The sequence below is a fragment of the Equus przewalskii genome, chromosome 1 (assembly GCF_037783145.1).
Source record: "Equus przewalskii isolate Varuska chromosome 1, EquPr2, whole genome shotgun sequence".
NCBI lineage: Eukaryota > Metazoa > Chordata > Mammalia > Perissodactyla > Equidae > Equus > Equus przewalskii.
Window position 1 is genome coordinate 58117444 of NC_091831.1, and position 22711 is coordinate 58140154.

The following is a 22711-nucleotide window of genomic DNA, read 5'->3' on the forward strand; positions in this document are numbered from 1 at the left end:
TGGGTCCTGCCATCTCCCAAATCTACGTCTTCAGCCCATTTTTCTTCCCTGAACTCTGGAGCTATATGTCCAGTTACCCACTGCCCATCTGTACTAGGATGGCCCCCCGGGGACTCCAAAACTAAATGCCCCGTCTCCTCTTGAACCAGCTCATTTCTCCTGTATCCCCAGCACTCCCAGCTCGGGGAGAAGCAGCCCTCTCCACTCGCTACCAAGACTAGAAACATGAGAATCATCGCTGCTTCCTCCCTCTCCCTCACCCCTCGTCTACCAGGCACCGTGTCTGACTCTAGCTCCTTGGTATTCTCCACGTCTGTCCCCTCCTCCCCACTTCCTGCTATCATCTTGCTCCCACCCATCACCAGCCCTCAGACAGACTCTTGCCGCAGCCGCCTAACAACTGCCCCCTCCTCTGTTCTGGTCCCCTCCACTTTGCAGCTAGAACAGTGTCAAGACTACAAACCTAGTCTAGACCTCCCTTGCTGGAGACATTTCACTCCCCCGGGGTGCCTCCAAGACCTCACTGCTTGCTCAGCTGGTCTTTTCCTATGTTCTAGCCACACCAACCTAGGCATCCCCCAACCTTTGAGCCCGCTTCACCCCTTCGTCTCCCTCAGCCTGCGCACCCTCCCCGGCAGGAATCGGCCTTAGGTCATCTCCTCTGGAAAGCTTTGCCTGCCTCCTGCAGCCGGCCATACACCCCTTCTTGGCACCACGCCTGCTCTGTACATCTCCAAATCTTCCTCCACATCAACTCCAACGTCCACCTGCATCAGAATCGCCCGCTCTGCTTTAGAATGGAGACGCCCAGGCCCCACCCCAGATCTGCAGCATCAGAATCTCCAAGGGTGTGGCCTAGAAATCTGCATTTAGATAATAAGCCCGCCAGGTCATCCTTCTCCCTTTGAGTTCTGAAAGCCACCACTAGATGTATGTTTCATCTTAGCGCATCTTTTTGTTCTCATCTCTCTTTGCCCCACTGGACGGCCAGTTCCTAGGGGCGGGTGCTGAGCCAGGGACAGGAACGGTGCCTTGCTCTCTGTTTCTCCAGCGCCCGGCCCAGGGCCTGGCACAGAGCTGGTGCCCAGGCCGTTCTGAATGAACGATTCCTGGACGTGGCACGGTTCCCATGCCCCTCCTTCCAGCCTGTGCCGGAAATCACCTTTTATAAAGCCTTTTGCAAGTAGTTTGAGATCTCTCTGGGAGGCTGTGCCTGTTTCCCTTGTTACAGGGGAACCTAGATGAGGAGTGGCCCAGCGCTTGGTGACAAGGGGCCTGAGGTGGCCGTTGGGACAGGGAGCCTGGATGAGGAGGGGGTCTGGTCGGCCTGCAGGGGAGTTGTGTCCTGGTTTCTAATCAACAGGAAGGGCCTTCTTCCTCCTGGATCATTTTTCAGCCCAGCTGCTCGGACATAACCTGAGCTGGGGTTGGGGCTGTGGGAGAGGGGCGACGACAGACAGACAGGCTGATGGGGAGGCCAGCATCTGGACAGACAGCTGCTTGTCCCCGCGTGCCTGCCCGACACCCACACACCCCCAGTGCCCTGGGAAGCCTGTCCAGGGAGAAGGCTCAGCTGGAAGCACATAATGCCCTCCCACTCCCCTCCCCCAGCCCTTGCCTCCCCTCCTTCTGCTCTCTCCAAGCTCAGGGACATTCAATCCTTCCTTTGATGGACAGCCAAGAAAAGACTTCTTCCACATCCTAAATTTGTTAGCACCAGCTAATCATCTTAACCTTCCTCCCTCCTGCGCCCCCCACAGGCGTCTCCTTAAAGACACAGGACACTTTTTTGATTCTCAGCAAGGAGCCCCAGGGGGGCCCAAATCCCCACCCCCTGAAGGTCCCTCCTCTGTGCAGTGGCTGCTGGTGGGAGCAAGTGTGCAGGCATTCGGGGTGGGGGCAGCAGCTGCAGCTCTGCCACTTGGAACCCTCTGGCTCCCCCTCCATCATCCTTAGCCAGGGCTTCCCACTGGGAGCTGCGGTCCTCATTAGGGGCTCACGCCTGGGGTGCTGCTAGGAGACTGAACCTGGCCAAATCCCAGGAGGAGATAAGCAGAGGGGTTCTCTTGCTCAGACCCTCCTCCTTACCCCTCTCCTATTTTCTCATCTCCTCTGTCCCCCTTCTCTCCTGGCCTCACCCTCCTCTTCCCCTCACAATAGCAACATCTATTGCATGCATTAACAGTGTGCCAGGCACCATGCTTGGGGCTTGACGCCGGCTCCTCTAGAACTTGAGGAAGCAGAAATTCTTATCCTCATGTTACAGATGAGAAAACAGTGGCTTAAAGAAGTGAAAGAATGTGTCTGTGTGTATGAGGTCACCCCGTAAGAGTCAAGGCTGGAGTTTGGACCCAGGCCTGACCCAGCAGACGTGCTGTTGACCACTGTACCATCCTCTCTCCAACCACACATGCCTGTACTGCTCATACGCACACACACGTCAGGTAAAAGTGACCCACTGCAATCTGTTCAGTGAAGTCACGCCTGTAAATACCTTGCACAGGACCAGGCACGTAGTAGGCCCTCAGCATATGAGAGCTCCTTCCTCTCTCCCATCCCCTCATCTCTCTCTCTCTCCTTTCTCCTTCCCTCCCTGCTTACAACGCAGGTGAGAAGAGCCAGGACAGAAGAGAATGTGGCCCCGACCTCGTCCTGGCCCTGAGCCTCCCAATAAATAACGGCTCTGTGTCTAAACCTCTGGGTCTGCAGCATCTCAGCCTGGGAGGACAGGCGTCTGCAGGCGGAGGGATTAGGAGCCCTGGGAGGGAGGGACGGGGCCTCCGGCCAAGGGGGGAGGGGCTCTTAAGCCGTCTCCCTTTACCCTCCTCATCTGTGACCCATAAGCAATCAGGCGGGCCCCACAAAAATCAGCCAAGAAACTTAAAGAAAGTTCAGTAAGTTCTTGCCACCAAGGTCCCCAGTGTGGGTGGGACTGGCCAACTGGGAAGCCAGGAGGGGCCCCTCTCCCTGCAAACAGCTGGATCCTGACCTGAAGGAGTGAGAGCACCTCTGAGACCCAATGTCCATCTTGCCCCCTGGCTCCACCCCCCTTCCACTTCCCAGCTAGTCTGGGCTCCTACAGTGGGGCTGTCTGGGCCCAGTGGATTCTGGGGTCACTTGCTCAAGTCCTCCAAGTTGCAGAGGTGAGGAAGCCACTAGGACCAGCTGAGTCAAGAGGCTCTGGAGTAGGGGGCAGGACAAATGCAGAGGTTGCCAGGAAGATGGATCAGATGGCCGCATGTCACCGAAGGCATACAGCTCAGGCTGCTGACAAAGTGTGAGCAAACTGTGTGCTGAAATGAATTAAAGTCACCCTGTGGCAAACATCTGAAACCCACGTGATGGCCGAGTCACGAGAAGCAAAGCTGCCATCTACTGAGTGCTTACTGAGTGTAAGACCCTCACGCCCATCTGTCCTGCCCTCACAGCAGACTTACAAGCTGGTCCTGTTAGTTCATCTGATAAATAAGGAGACTGAAGCTCAGAGAAATGAAAAGAAACTTGCTGGGGGCTCCATAGCTACTCTCTGTATTCTCCTCCAGCTCAGATGGACTGGAATTGCCTTAAGAATTTTACCAAAAACAAAGAGAAATATTAAAACCATTATTTTAAATGTCTTAGAATTTTAAAAGTTTCTTTAATCACAGTGCTTGCAAGGAAGAGAGTCACTGGGGTTTGAACCCAGGTGTGTTTGGCTCCAAAGCTCATGCACAATGGTACCTCTGAGAAAACTTCTGATTGGGTGTTATGAGGAATGCCGGGAGCATAAACAAACCCCACTCCGTGAGCGAACAGCCCGACAGGTGTGGACTGGCTGGCTGGCTCTCTTGGACAGCATCTGATTCACCTGTCTCCCTGCCCCAGACTTCAGTTGTCTTTCTGGGGACAGATGGACAAGATGTTTCATTGGACCCCCTTCTCCTTATGAAAACAGAGTGAAGCACCCCCCACAGAAGAACCAGCCGGCACGAGGCGGGTAAGGACAGGCAAGGCTCCACCATCGCCCCAGTATTCCCTCCAGCAGCCTGCCTTCTCCTTATGTGTCGCAGGCAGTGTGGACATTGGTACAGCCAAAGGCCGCCACATCCAGCCAACACTGTCCCCATTGGATTTCCTGCTGTTGCCACTGTCCCCAGCCACCCAAGTTACCTTGACCCCTTCTCTGCCTGAGCCATGCGGGCAATTTGTCTCTGTATTCTTCTCCAGCTCAGATGGACTGGAATTGCCTTAAGAATTTTACCAAAAACAAAGAGAAATATTAAAACCATTACTTTAAATGCCTTAGAATTTTAAAAGGTTCTTTAATCACAGTGCTTACAAGGAAGAGGTTTCTGACCCTAAACTGACGGAAGGTCACTTCCAGGCCTTGGCCGCATTCTCTGGTCCCCCTAGAGACAAGATGGGATTTCCCTCTCCTTGAATCCCTTTCCCACTTCCCCAGGAGGGGCTCGGGGCCGGTGGAGACGCCCTGGCCACCTAGCCAGGCGCTCATGGAGGCCTCGGGCAACAACACCATCCTCATCATTTCCCTCCGCCCACCACGGAGACCCACGGTCGGACAGGCTGGCAGCCCTCCTGCCTTGTCTTTGGGAAGTGTTGTGGGATTATTCCCTCACGACGGCAGGTTTCTATTCTTATTTATTTTTAATACCAGGAGAGGATGTTGTTTCTCTCTTTTTCACATATCCTTTTGATCCCGGCTCCAGCCTTCCCCTGGCCCCAGTTCTGTGGACTTTCTGACCCTAGTAGCATAGGGGACTGTTTCTTCAGAAGCCAACTGTGTCATCTTGTGTCATGCTCAGGGGCTGGCGACAAGCATGGCATCTCCTGGCATCTTCCCAGACTGCCTCAACCTGTCCCCAGGGCAGGTCACCCCCAAGTGACTCTTTCATGGGTGTTTCTCCCATTGGCTGAAGTCACAGTATCCCTGGCCTCCTGCCAGGCCTTGCTCTCTCCGAGCTGCTGGGGGACTTCAGCTTCCCTGACTTGTCTTGCCCCAGTGCCTGGGATATGGAGTGGTCCACAGCCGGCTCCCGAAGGAGGTCAGAGGTCAGGAGAGTAGCTTAGTCCTGGGCTCCACCAAATGATTTATTAGCCATTGTCTCCATTAGGGGCTGTTAGCACATCAAAGCAGTATTTGCAGAAACTGGAATGGCAGTGACTATGACAGACACCCGACAGCAGCTGCGGCTCTGCCATGAAGCCCCACTGGCTCAGGAGGCGGGGAGGGAGGAGATCGTCACTCTAGTTCTTGGCTCTAGCCAGGGCAAGATGCGATCCAAATGTCCACATTCCTTAAGATGTCTTTGTGCGTTAGTTCCTGGAGTCCTTGCGTTTGGACCCCTGTGAGCGTAGGCTGCACAGCGCAGCGTGGCACAGGGCGAAAACAGTGGATTCTGAAATCAACAAGATCTGGGTTCAAAACCCAGTTTTGGCACCTGGGAGCTGTGGAAAACTGAGCTCATCATAAACTTTCCAAAACCTGGGCTCTGCTTCCGGGAGGATGAGGATTACAACCCAGCTCTTAAGGCCTGGTGAGGGGCCCTGGGACCACACATGTAAGCCGCCCGGCACAGGGGACACTCAGTCAATATGGTTTCTTACCCCAAGGGGTGTGTTCAATGTGGGGGCCTTCTGGTGGCCACGCCCACTCAGAGGGAGCTGCCCTCTGGTCAGGGCAGTGCTTGACTCAGTGCTGTCATCATGGTGACCACTTTATCCCTGACTCCTCGACCGTCTCCCACCAGTGGCAAAAGGACAAGCTGCTCTCCTGTGCTGCTGAGGGGCTGAGGCAGACTGGCTGCCCTAGGAGGCTGGCTTGGAAACGTGAGAAGGAAGCAGGACTGGGCAAAGGGAGACCTTGAGCTCTGCTGCAGCCTTGAGGAAGGCCTCAGCCGACCCCAGGTAGCTCTGGAGCAGGGATGGCCCTTCAGAGATGTGCCATATTGGACGTGGGGGCCAGGCCACTAAGGAGGCTCTTGGACAAGGTGGTCTCTTCAGCCAAGGCAACTCCTGAAGGGAGCTGATAGTGAGGGCTGTGTGCTGGCAGCACTCCAAGCATCGGGAGATTACATCCTTTGTCCCCAGAGGGGGGTCTGAGGACACAGCACAGCATCCACCACCAGGGCCTTTCCACAGGTGACAGAACATGGGCCGATGGCCTCAGGACCAGGAGCTCCACGTCTGCATTCACTAGGGGAGCCACGCATCCCCCAGGAAAACTAGGTCCCTGGACGTCTCTGTGGCATTGCCGTGCAGGCTGCAGAACCTCAGTGAACACATCTGTTCCCCTTCAGCTCTGACTCTTCGGGACTCCTCAGGTTCCGAGAAGTTAGTGAGTCAAAGAGGGGGCTCCTCCGGACACCCCAAAGGTTTCCCAGGGCAGTCAGGACAAAGGCCAAGCTCCTTGCTTCAAGACCCTGCAGGACCCTGAGTCCGGCCCTGCCTGCCTTTGCTGCCTCATCTCGTGCCAGCCTCTTCTTTTCCCCCAGAGCTCTAGGGCAGTGCGTCTTGATAGAACTTCCTACAAGGATGAAAATATTCTGCATCTCTCTTGTCCAATGCAGTAGCCCCCAGCCACATGTGGCTCTTGTTATTTGCTTTGTTTATTTTATTTTTATTTATTTTTTTGAGGAAGACCGGCCCTGAGCTAACATTCATGCCCGTCTTCCTCTACTTTATATGTGAGACGCCTACCACAGCATGGCTTGCCAAACGGTGCCATGTCCGCACCCGGGATCCAAACTGGCGAACCCCGGGCCGCTGAAGCGGAACATGTGAACTGAACTGCTGAGCCACCTGGCTGGCCCCGCACATGTGGCTCTTGAACATCTGAAATGTAGCTAGTGAAACTGGGAAACTGAATTTTTAATTTAATTTAACTTAAACTTAAATGGCGACAGGTAGCTCGTGGCTGCTATATTAGACGTCGCAGCGCCAGCCATTTTCTGGAGCCTTTTTTCTGTTTTCCAGGCCTTTTTTCTGTTTCCTGGACACCCAAGCTTGTGCTCACCTCAGGGCATTTGCACTTGCTGTTGCTTGTGTGGAATGACTGTCCTTTGGATCCCCTCACTCAGGCTCCTCATTTTTTAAGTTCTGACACCAACATCACCTCCTCAGAAAGGCCATCCTCTCCCACCTAAGCTAAAGCATTTTGTCAAATTCCAGCCCGCCTCCACTACATGGTCATGTTTTAACTTCTGCACAACAGGTAGCAATGCCTGAACTTTTCTCATTTATTTCTGTTGATTGTCTGTTGCCCGCAACTAGAAAGAATATCAGCCACGTAAACTCTCCTGTTACGTGGCACTCACTGTGCGTCAGGTGCTGGTTCAAGCACGGGGCATGTACTACCTCATTTAATCCTCACAGTGGCCCAATGGGGTGAGCGTCACTTTATCCGTGTTTTACAGACGAGGATGCTGAAGCTCAGAGGTTGACTTGGCCACAGTCATGCGCTGGGGCTCGCTGTGTCTCTGTCACCTCTGTGGCCCCAGCACCGACTTGGAACAGTGCCAGACACATAATGCAAGGGATCCATAAGTGACGCTGACCATGGGCTGGCTCAGACTCTGCTGGGTGCGGAGGCTGGGCTGGTGTGGGCCTGGGAAGGCCTTTAGCCCTGCGTGTTAGCCCCAGCCCTGCAGCTCTGCGGAACCACAGGCTGGAATGGTGGGGAGGGCTGAGGTGGTGTTGAGTGTGGCCTGCAGTCACACCCGCCGCATCCTGGAAGACCCCAGCGGGCTGCGTGGGAGGAGGAGTGGGCCTGGCTGGGTTAAACTGACAAGCCTCTCTTCTGGGCAGTGAAGTGATGCTCTCAGCCAAGGTGGACTCTCAGGGGCTGGGGCAGGGGCAGGGGCTGCTCAGCCCGTGTTTATTGTGCTTTCCCCATGCCTTGGGCAGAAAGGGACCAGAGCTTTGGAGACCACCCAGCCTTTTCCTCTGCAGAGATTCTCACCGCAGTCTGCGCTCCCCACCAAAGCCCTGCCTCGGGCTGTCCAGCCGCAGGGTGGGTGGGCATGGAGGGGCTCTGTGCAGAGCTGCAGGGGAGTGGCTCCTCTGCTGTGAGCTCCTTCGTGTGAATCTGCACCTGATAACACAGCCTGCTCTCCCGGGGTGCCCCGCCCCCTCTAAACAGCATCTTCTGTTAATTAAAAAGTCAGGCAGGGCCTCCTGTTGGGAAAGGACATTCCATAAGGAGGGGATGCTGGTGGCCACAAGAGTGGCTTCACCCTCCTCTTCGTGCTGCCGTCCCCATTTCCTGTGGGCTCTGCATCCCACCCCCTGCTCCCCCGCCCCCGCGCCAGGCTCAGAGGCGTGGAGCAGGTCTGGACGAGGAGCCTGAAACCCAAGCGCTGGTTCCAGGCAGGACTCTCTTCTGCTGGGGCCCTGGGTGAGCTGCTCAGCCTCCGAGCTGAAGCGCAGTGCTCTCCAGTTTATGTGTGTGAGGTCATTGCAGCAAGGTCTGACTATGGTCGTACAAACGTTCACACGGACCTGATGTCCCGCCTGCTTAGCCTAAGAAAATAACTTATCAAAACAAAAGTGCCAAGTGCACAAAGATATTCATTGTAGCATAAAGTATAAAAAACAGAGAAACTTCCAGATCTAGCGACTAACAGATCTAGGTAGATCATAGTATACTGTGCAGCCATTTAAACAGCGTCATCTGGAAGGCTGTGCAAGTGTGGGAGAGTGTTCACCTTGTCACGTTCAGCGAAAGAAGCAGGTACCATGTTACATGCGCGCTGATTTCTGCTCTGCAGACGTGGGTATGCGTGTGGACGAGGATCAGAGGACCCAAGAGAAAATGGAAACAGTTGTGTGAGAACAGGGGCCTGGGGGATTAGGCATGACGCTTTTCTTTCACAAAATGTCCTTTAATGTTCTTAAAGAGCTGTTTTAACAATAAATAAATGTCAGAAAAACAAACCAAAGTTTTTTTAGAAAGCAAAGCCAAATGTAAGATCCAGTGTGTTTTTACTGTCCTCAGCTCAGATGATGTCTCCAGTTCCTCAGCTTCTCATTCACCCCAGCACCCCAGGCCCCAACACGTACGCCTGAGGTCACACGCTAGCTTTGCAAACGGGGCCCCCGTCCCCAGCCTGTCTGGGCTGGTATATAAGACCACACAGCCTAGGTTCATCCTTTTCCTTCTGCCCTTTCTCCTGTCACATGTTTAAGGCCTTTTCAGTTCAAAAGGTATTTTCCATCTATCTGTGCTTGCCGCCAGACTCTGATTAAAGTTTCTACAACCTCCGTTATGAAAGTTCTTGCACAGGCCATTGTGCTCAGAGAGCTGGCCAAGGATGGCACATCAAACAACAAGTGTCATTCTGATTGGTTGGTTGTGGCTGCCAAAAGCACAAGAAGCAGCACTGAAATAGATTAGTTATGTCTGCTGTGGGTGTAGGATAGAGGGGTAGTGGTACATGTCCCCTGGGCGTTTGCTCTCCCACAGTAGTCTGATACTAAAAGTAGGGCTCTGACACCAGGGCTTTCTTCTCAACCTTGCTGGCGCTGCCCTGGAGAATCTCAGGTGCTGTGCAACTCTGTCTTGTGCAAGGAAGGGTGGGTGTGCCCAGTTCTCCAGGCAGTGTGCTAGTGTGGAAACAGGATGGACTTTGCCACAGATGGACCCAGGTCAGAATCCCAGCTCCATCATTTTATTAGCTGTATGACCTTGGATGATCTATTTAACCTTATTGGGCCTTGGTGTTTTCATCTGTAAATTAGCATACTTGCAGATGAGTTGTGTTATAAAGATTAGAAATAGTAATGAGCCGGCCCTGATGGCCTGGTGGTTAAAGTTTGGAGCGCTCCATTCAGGCGGCCTGAGTTTGGTTCCCAGGTGTGGACCTATACCACTTGCCTGTCAGTGGCCATGCTGTGGTGGCAACTCACAACTTGCAACTATACACAACTATATACTGAGGGTTTATGGAGGGAAAAGGAAGAAAAAAGGAGGAAGATTGGCAACAGATGTTCACTTAGGGCAAATCTTCCCCTGGGGGGAAAAAAAAAAGATTAGAAATAGTGACTAGGGAGTACCCTGTCTGCTACCTGGCATAGAGGAGCTATTATTCTGGGCCCCCATGCGATTCAGAGGGTTGGTGGTGCTGTTGAGGCTGCTAGTGTGGAGGAAAGCCATGTGGAGTCGCCGGCTGCTGCCCGGGAGGCTGTGTTTCTTTGTGGTTCCCTGGCCCACAGTTCCATATGCCCACCTTAACCCAGGCCTTGTGGGCAGGTTACTCAGCTGCTTGAGACATGGCTAAGGGAGGAACAAAGGCAAGCAGATTTTTCACTTGATTATGCTACTGTAAGTTAAAACACTCTGTGTTAGGGCCTAGCATTAACATTTATTAATTACTCATCATGATATGTGTTTTTAATTATCTACAATTTAAAGTAAGATTTAAGAAAAATAGATACCCAGGGGCAGTTAAGTACCTCCCTAATTACTAATTAAGCTGAATCACTGCTCAGCATATCCCTGTTTTACCTCTCAGGTAAACTTCAGTAAAACTCAGCTTTGTAAGTCACTGACATGCTGAGGCTCAGGCTGTGTTCAGGGCTAGCTTTCAGTCCTGGACCGCCATGCTAAGCAGAAGGAGGGAGGCAGATGGGCACCGATGTAAACGCACTTGAAGGGGGCGTAACCACACACAGCTCCACACTTGCTTAAAGCTAACCCCCAAACACAAGGTCAGTTTCCAGACACTGCTATGATCCTGCTTCTTCACAGATCCCTAGTGCAGGCGATGGCCGATGGACACACCCATACACTCATTCATGTTTCAGCAAGCCTTTACTGAACACACGTTCTGGGTCAGCGGTTCTGGGCTGCAACAGATCAGGCCTGGAAGGTCCCAGGAGACTGTGTGTTGTGAATTAGCAACTTGAAAACCAAATACAGCTTTTTTTGCCTTGCAGAATAGTTTTTAAATTTCTTAAATTGATATCAACATTTAGAAGTCAGAAAGTTTTACATAAAATATGAATTTTGGGTTTTTCTTGAATATTTTCAAGATCTGACCATCGTGAGTCTGCATGCCCACCTGGCAGTACTTGGTTGGAGCTAATGAGTGGTAATTCCGTTTTAGGCACACAAGCAAGCCCTTAGCACGTTGCCACAGTCTCTACCATTCCCTATCGCCCTATACCTGGCTGCTTCATTTGTTTATGTTACTTGCCTGGCTCCTTGTAGGCATTGGAGTTTGCAACATCTAATCTCCCTCAACTCCTCTTGGAGCAGCAACTAAAGAAAAACTGACTACACCCATTGGAAATCTTAACAATCTAACAGAAAAGACAAGGCAGAAAAACATGGAGTTGGCATCCATACATAGAAATGAGAATGATAGCTAACTGAGTATTTTAACAGCTTGGGAGAGACCTGAGCCTGGTACCATGGTGTTGTGGTAAATCAAAGCCAACCACCTGGAGGAGGTGGTGTGGAGCTGCGGCATTCATGCTGTGACCTTTACTGGAGAACTGTTTGTGCCTTTTGGATGTGGCAAGGGAGCACCACTTGCTCAACTGCTGACTTCCTGGGAAGGACCTGAGGTGGGGGTAGGGGTGGAACAGGAAGTCACTCTCCTTGGGCAACATCTCCGGGTCCTGTGGGAGGATCTCACTGCTTCTTAGAGATTCAGTCGAGGGTGACAAGCTCAAGTGAGACTCCAGATCCTTATCAGAGAGTCTGATGGGCGCCCCAGCCTGATCTATTTCCACCTTGACCACATGGGGGGCGACTTGAGAGAGACCCTCTGCCCACTCCCCGGGCCCACCGCCCCATCTGTGCTCCCACAGCCCAGCCGCTCTGCCCTGTGCCCTGGCCGTTCCAGGAAACTGGCGGCCTGAGAACAATGCCTGCCCTTGGCTTGAATCTGCAGGTCTGGCCTGTAATCTCCCCCAGCAAGACCTACCCTGAGATTTCCTCCCTCGGGACTTCTGATTCTGACCCCAGCCGGGAAGTGTCAGGGGCCCACGGAAGTAAGAAAATGCGTGATTTGTCTGGCCAGTTCAGTCTGTCTGATTTCATTCTGGTGGCCGCCCGCCCCATCTTCCCTGCTCTGCTCGTCTCAGCGCCCTGACCCCCGCCTGGTGCTGCTTCGTGCCTTCCGGGGCTTCCAGGACTCATCTGAGAGCAGTGCAGCAGGGAGGCCAACGGCCTGCACCCCGGAGTCAGCCTGCCCTAGCTGGTGACCCCAAGCAGGAGACACCCCCTCTCTGTGCCTCCGTTGTCTCATTTGTAAAATGAGAGTCACAAAGGAGTCCATGTTATAAGGCCCGTAAGGGTTAAATATGGTGCTATCTGATGCGGGGATGGCAAGCCGAAGAGTCGAAAGAAAGATTTCTTGGACTCTCAAGGTCTGGCAGTGGTGCTCTTTTATTTAGAGAATAGTACGGAATAGCATGGGGACAGGACCCATGGGCAGTAAAGAGCTGCTGCCTGGGGACAGGACCCACGGGCAGTCAGAGCTCCTGCTGCTGCCCCGAGTTGAGAGTTAGGGCTAAATTTATAAGGCATGGGTACGTGACTTATTTTTACTGGAAAAAGAAAAGATGATGTAAAAAGTCATTAAATGATTTCAGTGCAGATGGGGGTCTGGTTATTGTGCAGTCATATAACTTTAGATACGAATCTGGTCATATAGATCGGCATGTAGGTGAGGATGCCCTGGGCTTCTCTCCCTGGGGCAGCCCTAATTCATATCATAAAAATCCACCGAGTCATATAGTTTGGCATGTAGGCCAGGTAACCTTGGGCTTCTCTACCTGGGGCAGCCTTAATCCACATCACTATCCATCAACATTAAGAACGATGCTGGCACATAGAAGGAGCTCACTAAGTGTTGGCCGTTCGTCTGGCTAGAACACAGAGGAAGGTATCATGCCCTTCTGGGACAGGATGTCATTATTTCCAACTTCATAACTGTAACTTTCATAGCTATCGTTTATTGACTGTTTACCCTAAGCCAGGAACAGTGCTGAACATCTTACCTGTATTCTCTCATTTACTCCTCAGAACCCAATGAGGTAGATACTATCATTACCCCCATTTTACAGAAAAGGACACTGGAACTCAGAGAGGTTAAGCGACTTGCCCAAGGCACATAGCTAGTAAGTAGCAAAGTTGGGACGTGAGCCTATGGCTGTTTGTCTCCAAAGCCCATGCTCTTACCCATGAGTCTGGGCAGGAGCCTAGTTTGATAAGCAAAAGGTCACAGTTGTCAAGTCATATTTCTATTCCATTACTTCTAAGTAAAGGGAAGAACGATGAAACCATGAGACTGTGTGTGCGTGTGGCCAGTTGTAGTTCCTGCTCAGATAGGTGGTGTCTGGGTAGGGTTAGCAGTCGATCCTTAGTGTGGGCGCTCAGGGGGCCGGCTTTAGGAAAGAGATAGAGTTAGCCCATGGATGAGGCCCCGCGGCCCTCAAAAGGACTGGAAAGGACTTCCTGCGGATTTTCTTTCTCGACAGTCTCGCCCTCTCGCCCCACCACCTGAGTCTTGTTGACTCTTAGTTTGGTTTCACAGCTGAAGCAATAAATGTGAGGGTTAAAAAGGAAAACTCTAGAGTGTAGCTGATTCCAAATGCTAGCTCTGCCGTGTACCAGCTTTGTGACCTTGGACAAATTATTCAGCTTCTCTGTGCCTCCAGAGCTCCCTCTGTAAAATGGAGCCACAGTATGAACCTGCCTGTCAGGATTGTGGCTGTTCAGCGAGGTAACGCATAGCTTTGTGGCTGAGGGCGTGCGTGGGTTCCAGCTCTATGACCATGGGCCAGCAACTAGACCTCGGTGCCTCAGTTTCCTCATGTGTTTGGTGTGGAGAATAGTGGTGTTACCTCATAGGGCCACTGTGAAGAGCGAATGAGATAATGTATAAGGCGCTTGGCCCTTGTTGGAGGTTGGTGAGTGCTCAAGAAATATTAGTGTTTATGACAGCGAGGAGACAGAGGCTCAGGATGCCAGCCCCGTAATGGGTTATCAAGAAATGTGGCTTTAAAATAAAAAAGCCCATCCTTGGGAGGTACAGGCCTGCGGCCTCTCCCAGGCCTCTGATCGGTCACATCCTGTGTGGGTCTAAGGGCCCCCCAACCCCCTGCCCTCTCCCCCTCCAGCAGTGGCCTGGTGGGGCCCTGCCCGCAGAGCTGTGACGTCTGAGCTGCCCCAAGCAGGGCCTTCTGCGGGAACATCGGATGTGGTGGCAGGATCCGTGTCAGGAAGGAGGTCTGAGGTCAGAGGTGTGGTGCCTCAAGGCTTCTCCTCCTGCAGGGGCCCATGTGACACCTGAAGGAAAAAAGCAAACCCTGGCTTGGGGCTGGAGGGCCGGGAGTGGCAGTCGAGGGTCTGGTTAAGACCACTTGCCCTTACAGTGCAGGCCCTGGGCCGGGGCTGCAGGTGGGCGCTGACTGCCCAGAGGCTGGAGCCGCAGGCGGAGACCTGCATGTGCTGGGCTCCCCAGGAGCTTCTAGGCAGCACTTCCCTGCCTGTGCTTCGGCCCCGCCCCCGTGCAGGGGCTGCTGAGGCCTGCTGTAGCCTCTCTGCTTGTTGGCTTGTTTTGGGGACCAGGTGAGGGAAGGTAAAACAAGAACCTGGAGAAGGCAGAGGGCTGAGAGTCCCTGGGACCGGGCCATCCAGCCACATAACACCCTCGACAGGAGCTCGCTGGGGAGCTGGGGACCCAGATGTGTGGAGGCCCTGAGGGACAGAGGACAGCGTCACTCAAAGACCTGCGGCAAACTGGCTCTAATCTGGACTGCAGTCAGGGTCGGGGACCTAAACCTGGGGGCAGCGTGGGGTCACAGTCTGGCTCTGGGGGTTCCTGGCCTCAGTCTGGAGGTCTACAGGAGGCAGTAGTGAGGCAACCAGCTCAGGGAAGAAGCTGGCCAGAAGCCTGAGCCTAGGGACAGAGTGTCAGGGTCACTGGGAGTGGGGAGGCATCTCCTGAACTAGAGAAGAAGCACCTAAGAACAAGGACAGCGTCTGACTTCACAGCATCCAGCCTGCAGCCCTCCATGGCTGGCGCTGAGCAGACGTTTATAATAAACACTTGTGAAGTGAGCATGAAGGGGCACAGCTGAGGGCGCAAAGACACAGTTTCTTCACCCTCTGACTACTGTGCTCAGCTTCGCTCTCCAGCCCCTGCCTCTGTTGCAGGGTAAGAAAAATACCCCAGGGTAACTCAGCTGCTTCCCCTTTCATATTAGCCCCCGGGCTCACTCTCCTTCTCGCTCATTCTCCTGGGCTTACAGCTGTCATGGTGTTGGAGAGGGGACACAGGTATGGCTGTGGCCACCTTTGGTCTGAGCTGTTGTCCTTCCTGCCAGGGGCTGGGCATTGCCCTCTGTCTCTGGGCAGGGCCCCACGCTGTTCTCCTCCTCTCTGCCTGTGGTCTTCTACTGGCCAGCAGCCCTCGTGGCCGCATCCTGGAGCCTTGGAGCAGCTTCCCCAGTTACAGGGGATGTGGGGGTCTGGGGCTGTAGGAGCTGCGGTCATTGGAATGGGATCTCCCATCCCTCAGTGTCCTTGGCTGTGGGCTTTCCCCCTTCGCCTGCTCAAACCGCCCCACCGAAGCCATCTTCACAAGGGTTCCTGGCCACAGACACTTGCCCTTGCCTACGCCTGCTGGGCCTGGGATGGGCTTCCCTGGAGACACAGGGCTGTGTGGAGAATGGGTGGAGACTGGAATAAAATCAGGGCTGTTAGGAAGGAGGAAGGGAGAACAGGTGCTGGGGAGGCAGCCGAGAGACTGATCTCCAGGCACACCCTCAGGTCTAGAAGTGTCGGGTGAGGCATCTGAGGCTCCCTCCATCCCACCAGCCCCGCCTGTCCCCAGACACTCGCCAAATAAGATGGGGAGCAAGGACATAAAGAAGCACAACCACTAGATTGATGGGAGGGGTTTGTCAAGGGCAGAGTGGTCCAGGAGCCCCAGAACTAGCTCAAGGCCCCACCAGGTGAGAAGGCCACTTCCATGATGTCTGCAGGAAGGTGGCCACTCAGGTTGCCTTCTGGTGGCTCCAGATGTGGCAGCAGCCCAGTCATGGCCTTCGAAGAATGTGGGTCATCAGGGAACCTTTTGGGGCCAAGCCATGAACTAAACTGGAAGGGATCTCGCTTGGTCCTGTCCCTTCCCTGCGCACACCTCCTAGTCCCTCTGCCAGTCTTGACAGCTGGCTGGGGCTGGGGGAAGAGGGCTGCAATTAATGCTAGTCCCTACCCCTGGTATGAGGTGTGTCTGGGGAGTCCTGGGTACCTGGCCTCTCCTCCTCCATCTCTGCTGCTCCCCAAGGCTAGACCCAGCCCTTCTTAAGTTAGAAAAGGACCCTCATGCTTCACCGACTTGCTTCCTGTGTCTCACCAACCAGATGGCTCTAGTTCCAAGATGACTAATAGCTTCCATCTCGTGTGCCAGTTCCTGCTGATTGATAGTGGCTGTGTTGGAAAGAATTGTGAAGCCTTGTCAGGGCTCGTTGGAGGAGGACTAGCTGTGATTGATTAGCAATGTCTACCATGAGTACAGGAGTAGAGAATGTGGTTGTATGGTTTTAAGTGCTTCCCACTCTTCTCAAGTCCTATTATTACTCTCCATCAGCGTGAACTGGAAAGGCCTGAGGATGTCTTGTGGCTGAGAGACATCATCGTGGGACAGATCTGAGCGGCAGTGTGCTGGGAAATGGTGAACAGTTGGCTCTTGGGGTAGAGTGGGGCTGCTTTGTAGCTTTTACCAATTTCTGTGGTGTGAATACTCCCACCACGGCTGACTTCCAGCTGCCAATGGGAAATCACTGAACAAGAGTTGGGAAGAGAGGCATAGACTCAGCTCTCACAAGACAGTAGGATGAGCTGGCTCAAGCACTCCACCGTCTGAGTAGTTGGATGTTTTTTCTAAGAAATGTAAAGCCTCCGGCCTCCACTCAAAGCTGCATCCAGTGGGGGACTGTTCTGGGAAGAGCACTGGACTAGGATTCAGGATCACTTACCACAGCAAGTTACATCCCTTCTGAGCCTCAGTTTCCTCCTCTGTAAACTGGGAGTCAGGTTGTGGTGAAGCTCAATGAGCTCATGAGCCCAATGGGGAAGTGTCTGCCGGCCACAAAGCGTGATTGGCCAGACATGCTCCCCAGGCACCACATGCAGATGGTCTGCCCAGCAGTCTGCCTTGGCTGTCCCTCTACAGTCAGCGTTCCTGCCACGGGGCTGCAAGGGAGAAGGGCTGGTTCTCTTTGATGTCAGCTTTAAAAGACAGGGGCTGCCTCGAAGCTCGTTGGGTTTCCCTAAGGGGCCATCGCACCCATCTCTGACAAAGTCCTCTCGTTGGTTTTTGGAGCTACTCTTGTTCCCCTCCTTCATTCCTTAAGGCAGAGGTTGCTCCCTTTGCTTCTCCTTCATGTGCCTCCTTCAAGCTCTGGGGACCCCGTGGTCCTGGGAGGCTGTGCAAGCTGTGTTCCTGCCACTGTGGTGTCAGGCAGGTCTGGGTTCGAGTTCCAGCTCAGGCGCGCGCGCCCTGTGATCGTGAGCACATGCCGCAAACTCTCTGGGCCTCAGCCTCTTCATCTGTAGAACAATAATAGTAGCAGCTACTTCACTGGGTTGTTGGGTGGACTGAGGGAAATAAGGTACATAAAGTTCCCTGCATAGTGTTGGGCTCAAAATAGATGCTCGATAAATGCATTATTTGTCTTCACCAGGTCTCAGGCAGAGGTAGAACAGGCCACCCTGTAGAAGAATGAGATCCCCACAGCTGGCAAACCGCAGGGTCGAGTGAGGGCTGGAGCCTCCCCCGAGGGGCACCGGCAGTACCGGAGGCGCACGGGGAGCCGGGAGGCAGGACTGGTCCCGTTAGTCCTGCACAGGGTTTCTCATCCTCGGCATGATTGACATTTGGGTCGGATAATTCCTTGTTGTACGAAGCTGCCTGTGCATTGTAGGGTGTTCAGCAGCATCTCTAGCCTCTACTCACTAGAGACCAGAAGTGGCCTCCCAGTTGGAACAGTCAAAAATGTCTCCAGGGGCCGGCCCAGTGGCTGAGTGGTTAAGTTCGCGCGCTCCGCTTCAGTGGCCCAGGGTTTCACCGGTTTGGATCCTGGGCACGGACATGGCACTGCTCATCAAGCCATGCTGAGGCGGCATCCCATATGCCACAACTAGAAGGACCCACAACTAAAAACACACAACTATGTACAGGGGGGCTTTGGGGAGAAAAAGGAAAAATAAAAAAATCTTTAAAAAAATGTCTCCAGATATTGCCAACCATCCCTTGGGGGCGCAGAATGGCCCCCGGTTGAGAAACCCTGTTCCAGCAGGGACAGAGTGACAGTCACTGTTAGTCACCCCAGCTCCGAGGAGAGCCTGGGATGCACAGCATCTGTCCTGGCAGAATGGGTGGGTTGGCACGTGGCAGAGCCAAGTGACAGGCGGTCAGCTGCAGGCGGCCTGGCAGCAGGCACCAGGAGGCGTGGGTGGGGGCTAGGACCCCAGCTGCTGGAAGCCCAGCAGTCACGCAGGGTCAGATCACGGCTCACATAGTGTTGAACCCATCATACCCTGTGGCTCTTTACTTCCCTGTCCAGGACCAGGACTGGATCCAGGGTCTGGACAAGGCCGAGCCCTCCAGGGCTGGGGGAGGGGGGTTCTCTGCCCACATTAGAAGGGTGTGGGCCTGAGGGCCAGGCTGCACTCCACCCCTGATGACCTTCATGACCTCTAGCTGGAGTACACAGGCTTCCAGATAAGAGAGCCCTGGATCAAATCCAGGCTCTGCTATATGGAAATCAAACCTAAAAAACCCAGGATGCTGCCATTTAAGATGGGGAGACCGCCTTAGGCAGGTTGCTTAACCTCTGAGCTCAGGTTCCTCATCTGTGATACCAGGGTGACAATGCCCGCCTCACGTGACTGTTGCAGGATTAAATGCGCTGTTACAGTGCCTGCACTTGGCATGCCCCCTGCCGCATATCAGCCCTCTGTGAATGCTGTTGGTTGATTGAATGAATGGGTCCTCCTGTAGCAAACCTTTCTCCCTTAAATCCTTTTGTCCGTTTTATTTCTCTTCTCTGGAATTTCTCCAGCTTTCTAACATAGGAAGCTGTTGACTTCTCAACGGGAGGAAATGAGTTATTCAGCTCTGTGTCACTAGAAGTGAGCATGAGGCCTGGTAGATATGAGGTGCTTAAAAAATTCAGTTTTCCTTCCTCAGAGGGCAATGACTGTGCCTTATTCACCTCTGTATAGCCATAGCCCAGCACAGCGGCTGGCACACTGCAGGCAATCGTTAAGTGTTTGTTGAATGAATGAATGAATGAACATCCAAAAAACGGTGAAGAAAGGCATGGCCCAGAACATGGCCCCAGGACTCCTCCTAGGAGCCCGTTCCTACGCATCCTGTTAGGAGGAACATGGCCGGCCACTCAGGGGAGGTCAACCAAACCCCGGGAAGGATAGCAGTCTCTTCACAGAGGCAGTGGGTGACAGACGTCAGGCAGAAGGAAGAAGGTCTCAGGGAGAACCTCTGCACCCTGGGCCGCTGTGAGGCCCTTCCCTGGGAGCTGTGCTGTAGTGTGCTCTGCTCACCGCAAGGACTGGGATGGTCTCCATAATTCTCCCTGTTGCGGCGGCCGGGGGTGGAGTCGAGGTGTTTTCCTCTACCCTCAGGGTTGACGGTGTGGGCTGCACCTCTGCAGGGGTCAAGTATGTAGGCCACGAGAGACAGAGGGGTTTGTTAGGAAGATCCATGGCTGGGGAGTCAGCAGGAGTCCTGGGTTCTGGCCCATCCCTGTCACCCACCACACAGTGGCCCTGTGTGTTCACTACCCTCCCTGGGCCTCTGTTTCCCCATCTGTACAGTGGGGACTTGGTTATGCCTTGGGGTGACTCTGTCCTTTGGTGCCTGGCCAGGGCAACAAATCAGTCAACAGCCATGTTCCTGAGCATAACCAAGTGGCCCACACAGGAGACCAACCAATGACATCAAGGCACTGCTGGATTTCACAAAACCATCAGCTCTCTAGCCGCCTGAGAGCCACTGGGCATTGAACACAGTGTCTGGTGAAGCGCCTGGTCTGAAATACAGAGGCCTGCTGAGAGCTGGCAGGGCAGGGCAACAGTCACTGTTCCAAGGGGCCTGAAGGTTTTCCAGGGGACTCCTGAGGATCATCGTTGACAGAGGGAGAATGTGATAGAAAAAGTCTTTTTTTCCTGACTCCCCCATTTCTCTTCCCCTTTCTAAGCACAGAATCAGCTAACAGATAGGGGCGCTTTCCAGTTGCTGAAGTCTGTGTGAGTGACAGGTGGGGGATGCTAGCCTAGAAAAGCTTGACAGAGCCTGATTCCCTTGCATAAGAAAGAGGAGCTCCTAAAAGAGAGGTGGGAGGGTTGTGTCTCAAGAGAGGAGCCAGAGGCTGAAACACAGGCGTCCGAGCCTCCGAGAGAGGCGTGGAGAGGCAGCGGGTCTGCGGGCGATTTCAGGGTGGGGTGAGTTGCTTTGTGAGTGAGAGGCATGAGCCGAGGCTCTGTAGTGAAGAGCCTTGGGGGAGTAGCTCAGGCTTCCTGTGCCTCAGTTTCTTCATCTGCAAAGTGCAGATGGTAGAACCTTGTCCATAATGGAAAACACTTAGAATTGTGCCTGGCGTGCAGTGAAGACGTCAGAGGTGTGTGCAGTGGCGATGATGGTGGTGATGACATAAAACCCTTGAAATCTCCAGTAGAATTTATATCACTTAGGGGTGGACCCGGCAGATGGCTTTCTGGGGACCCTGCTGAGTGGCTTGTCCCTTGTCAGCTGCCCACCTGCGTCTGGGGTTCCTCATGCAACCGAGACAGCCAACAGCAGGCAGGGCCGTCACCAGAGCTCCACTATGGCACAGGAGCCCCCCCAAGCCTGCAGCACTGGGAGCCAGGGCCCTGTCAGGCGGCGGGTGGGGGCATCTGCCCTCTATGTGGCTGAACCATCCAAAAGTTGCCATGGGCTGAATTTTGTCACCAGCCTGCTTCTCACAAGGACACTTCCCCCAGCCGGAGGCACAGACTTGCCAGCTGGACTGGCCTCGGGCAAGCTGCACTGGGGGGATATTTTCAGATTCTGGGTGACATTCCCCTGCCGCTCAGCCTAATGGGTCCCAGATGCTCCCCTCTTCCCTCAGCCTCCCTCCCTCTCGCTGTTCTGAAACCCTGTGTACAGGCCTGCGGCCCGCCTGGGGCCTCCTCGCCCAGTCACTACACCTCTTGACTTATTTTTTTTTAATTTAAAACATTTTGTTCCCCCTTAATGGGATGGCTTGACAGAGGCCAGCATGAAAGAGGCCGTTTCCTCCTGGATTGGGACCAGGACAGCGAAGCAGGCAGAGGAAGGCGGGGAGAAGGAAGCTGGCTTTGGGAACGTGAGGGGCGAGGGGAAACAGGAGGAGTCTTTATTGGCCGAGCATGAAAGAAGCAACAGGAGGAGCAGCTGTGTTAACGCGGCCAGGTCGCGGGGGGCTGGGCGGACGCACCGGGCCCAGCTGGGAATCCCGCGGCCGGGCTCCGTGACTCACGCTCTGCAGACCTCCACACACTGCACTGTCACACTCTACCTCCCTCCCACCCGTCCTCCAGCCCCTTTTGCAGAACATTTGAATTTGGCTGTTGTCAGTAATGAGATGGGGCTGTTGCTGAGGCCTCTGGGAGGGAGAGGGGAGAGTGGACGCACCAGGAGAAAAGGAGAGACAGGCGTGGAGGGAGGGGAGCCGGCACGCAGTGGTGGCCGGTGGCCGTGAGGAGAGGTAGGGGCAGCAGACGGGGAGGGCAGAAATGCCTGACTCACAGCTTAACAGAAACCAGGACAGGCCTGGAGACCTTGGGCGGGGACCCCGTGAGAAAGCTCACTCTGTCCCCTCTGCTTCCTGCCTGTTTCCCACTGCATCTCATCTCGTGAAAGCGTGAGCGGGCCGCGAGCCTGCTCACCATCAACATCCCTTTAGCTTCTGTGACCCTTTTGAGCTTTCGCCACATGCCTTGGCGCCCCCTGCCCCCCGTTCTGCAAAGCAACCATGTACCCCAGCTGGGTGGGTCCCCAAGAGCCCGTCTCGTGGGGCGGGAAGCTGAGGCGTGGAGGGCATTGTCGGGGAGGCTGGGGCCGCAGCTGGGCTGCGCCTGGGGCCCAGACCTCTGGATTTCTCATCCAATAATGAAAATATGGAGATGAAATAAAGGGGGAAGAGATTATATTGGTGAAAGTGGGCCAAGAAAATACAAACTTCGAAGACAGATGGAAACCCCTCAGCTGAAGAATTCTTGGACGCTGCTTCTCAGGCAGCCCCCTCGTCCTCTCTGACCCTGGCATTTTCTCTCTCTCTTTCAGGACCTCCTGTAAGTAACTCCAGTGCAGCCCGGTCTCCCACGTCTGAAAGGCCTTGCTCCCTGCTGGTAACGGGCCCTGGGTGGGGGGCTGACGACTGGCCCCACTGTCTTCCCGGGGAGCCCCGCATCCTCCGCAGAAGGCTGCGGGCTCCCCCCAGAATGTTGGCGTGAGGACGGAGGCTGCGATTTTGCTTTCCACCCACCTCTGCACCCCTCCAGGGCCAGACAACAGCTATTCCCAGGGCAAAGCAGGTCCGATTTCAATCTGAAAGGCTGGCTCGCCGCTTTGTTAGCCCAGCTCCTTTGTCCCCCAAAGAAGCAACTGGAGTCAAAGAAGCACCAGGTATTAGAAAGAAGGAAGAGATC

General features: G+C 54.1%; 1 protein-coding gene across 1 annotated transcript in view; it reads left to right on the top strand.

Moving 5' to 3' along the window:
• The window catches only part of COL13A1 (collagen type XIII alpha 1 chain), a 154216-nt gene that overhangs the window by 44187 nt on the left and 87318 nt on the right, over positions 1-22711 (top strand). The window contains exon 3 of the mRNA XM_070620561.1: positions 22347-22354. Within this exon, the coding sequence (XP_070476662.1) occupies positions 22347-22354 (8 nt within the window). The remainder of the gene's footprint in view (positions 1-22346; positions 22355-22711) is intronic.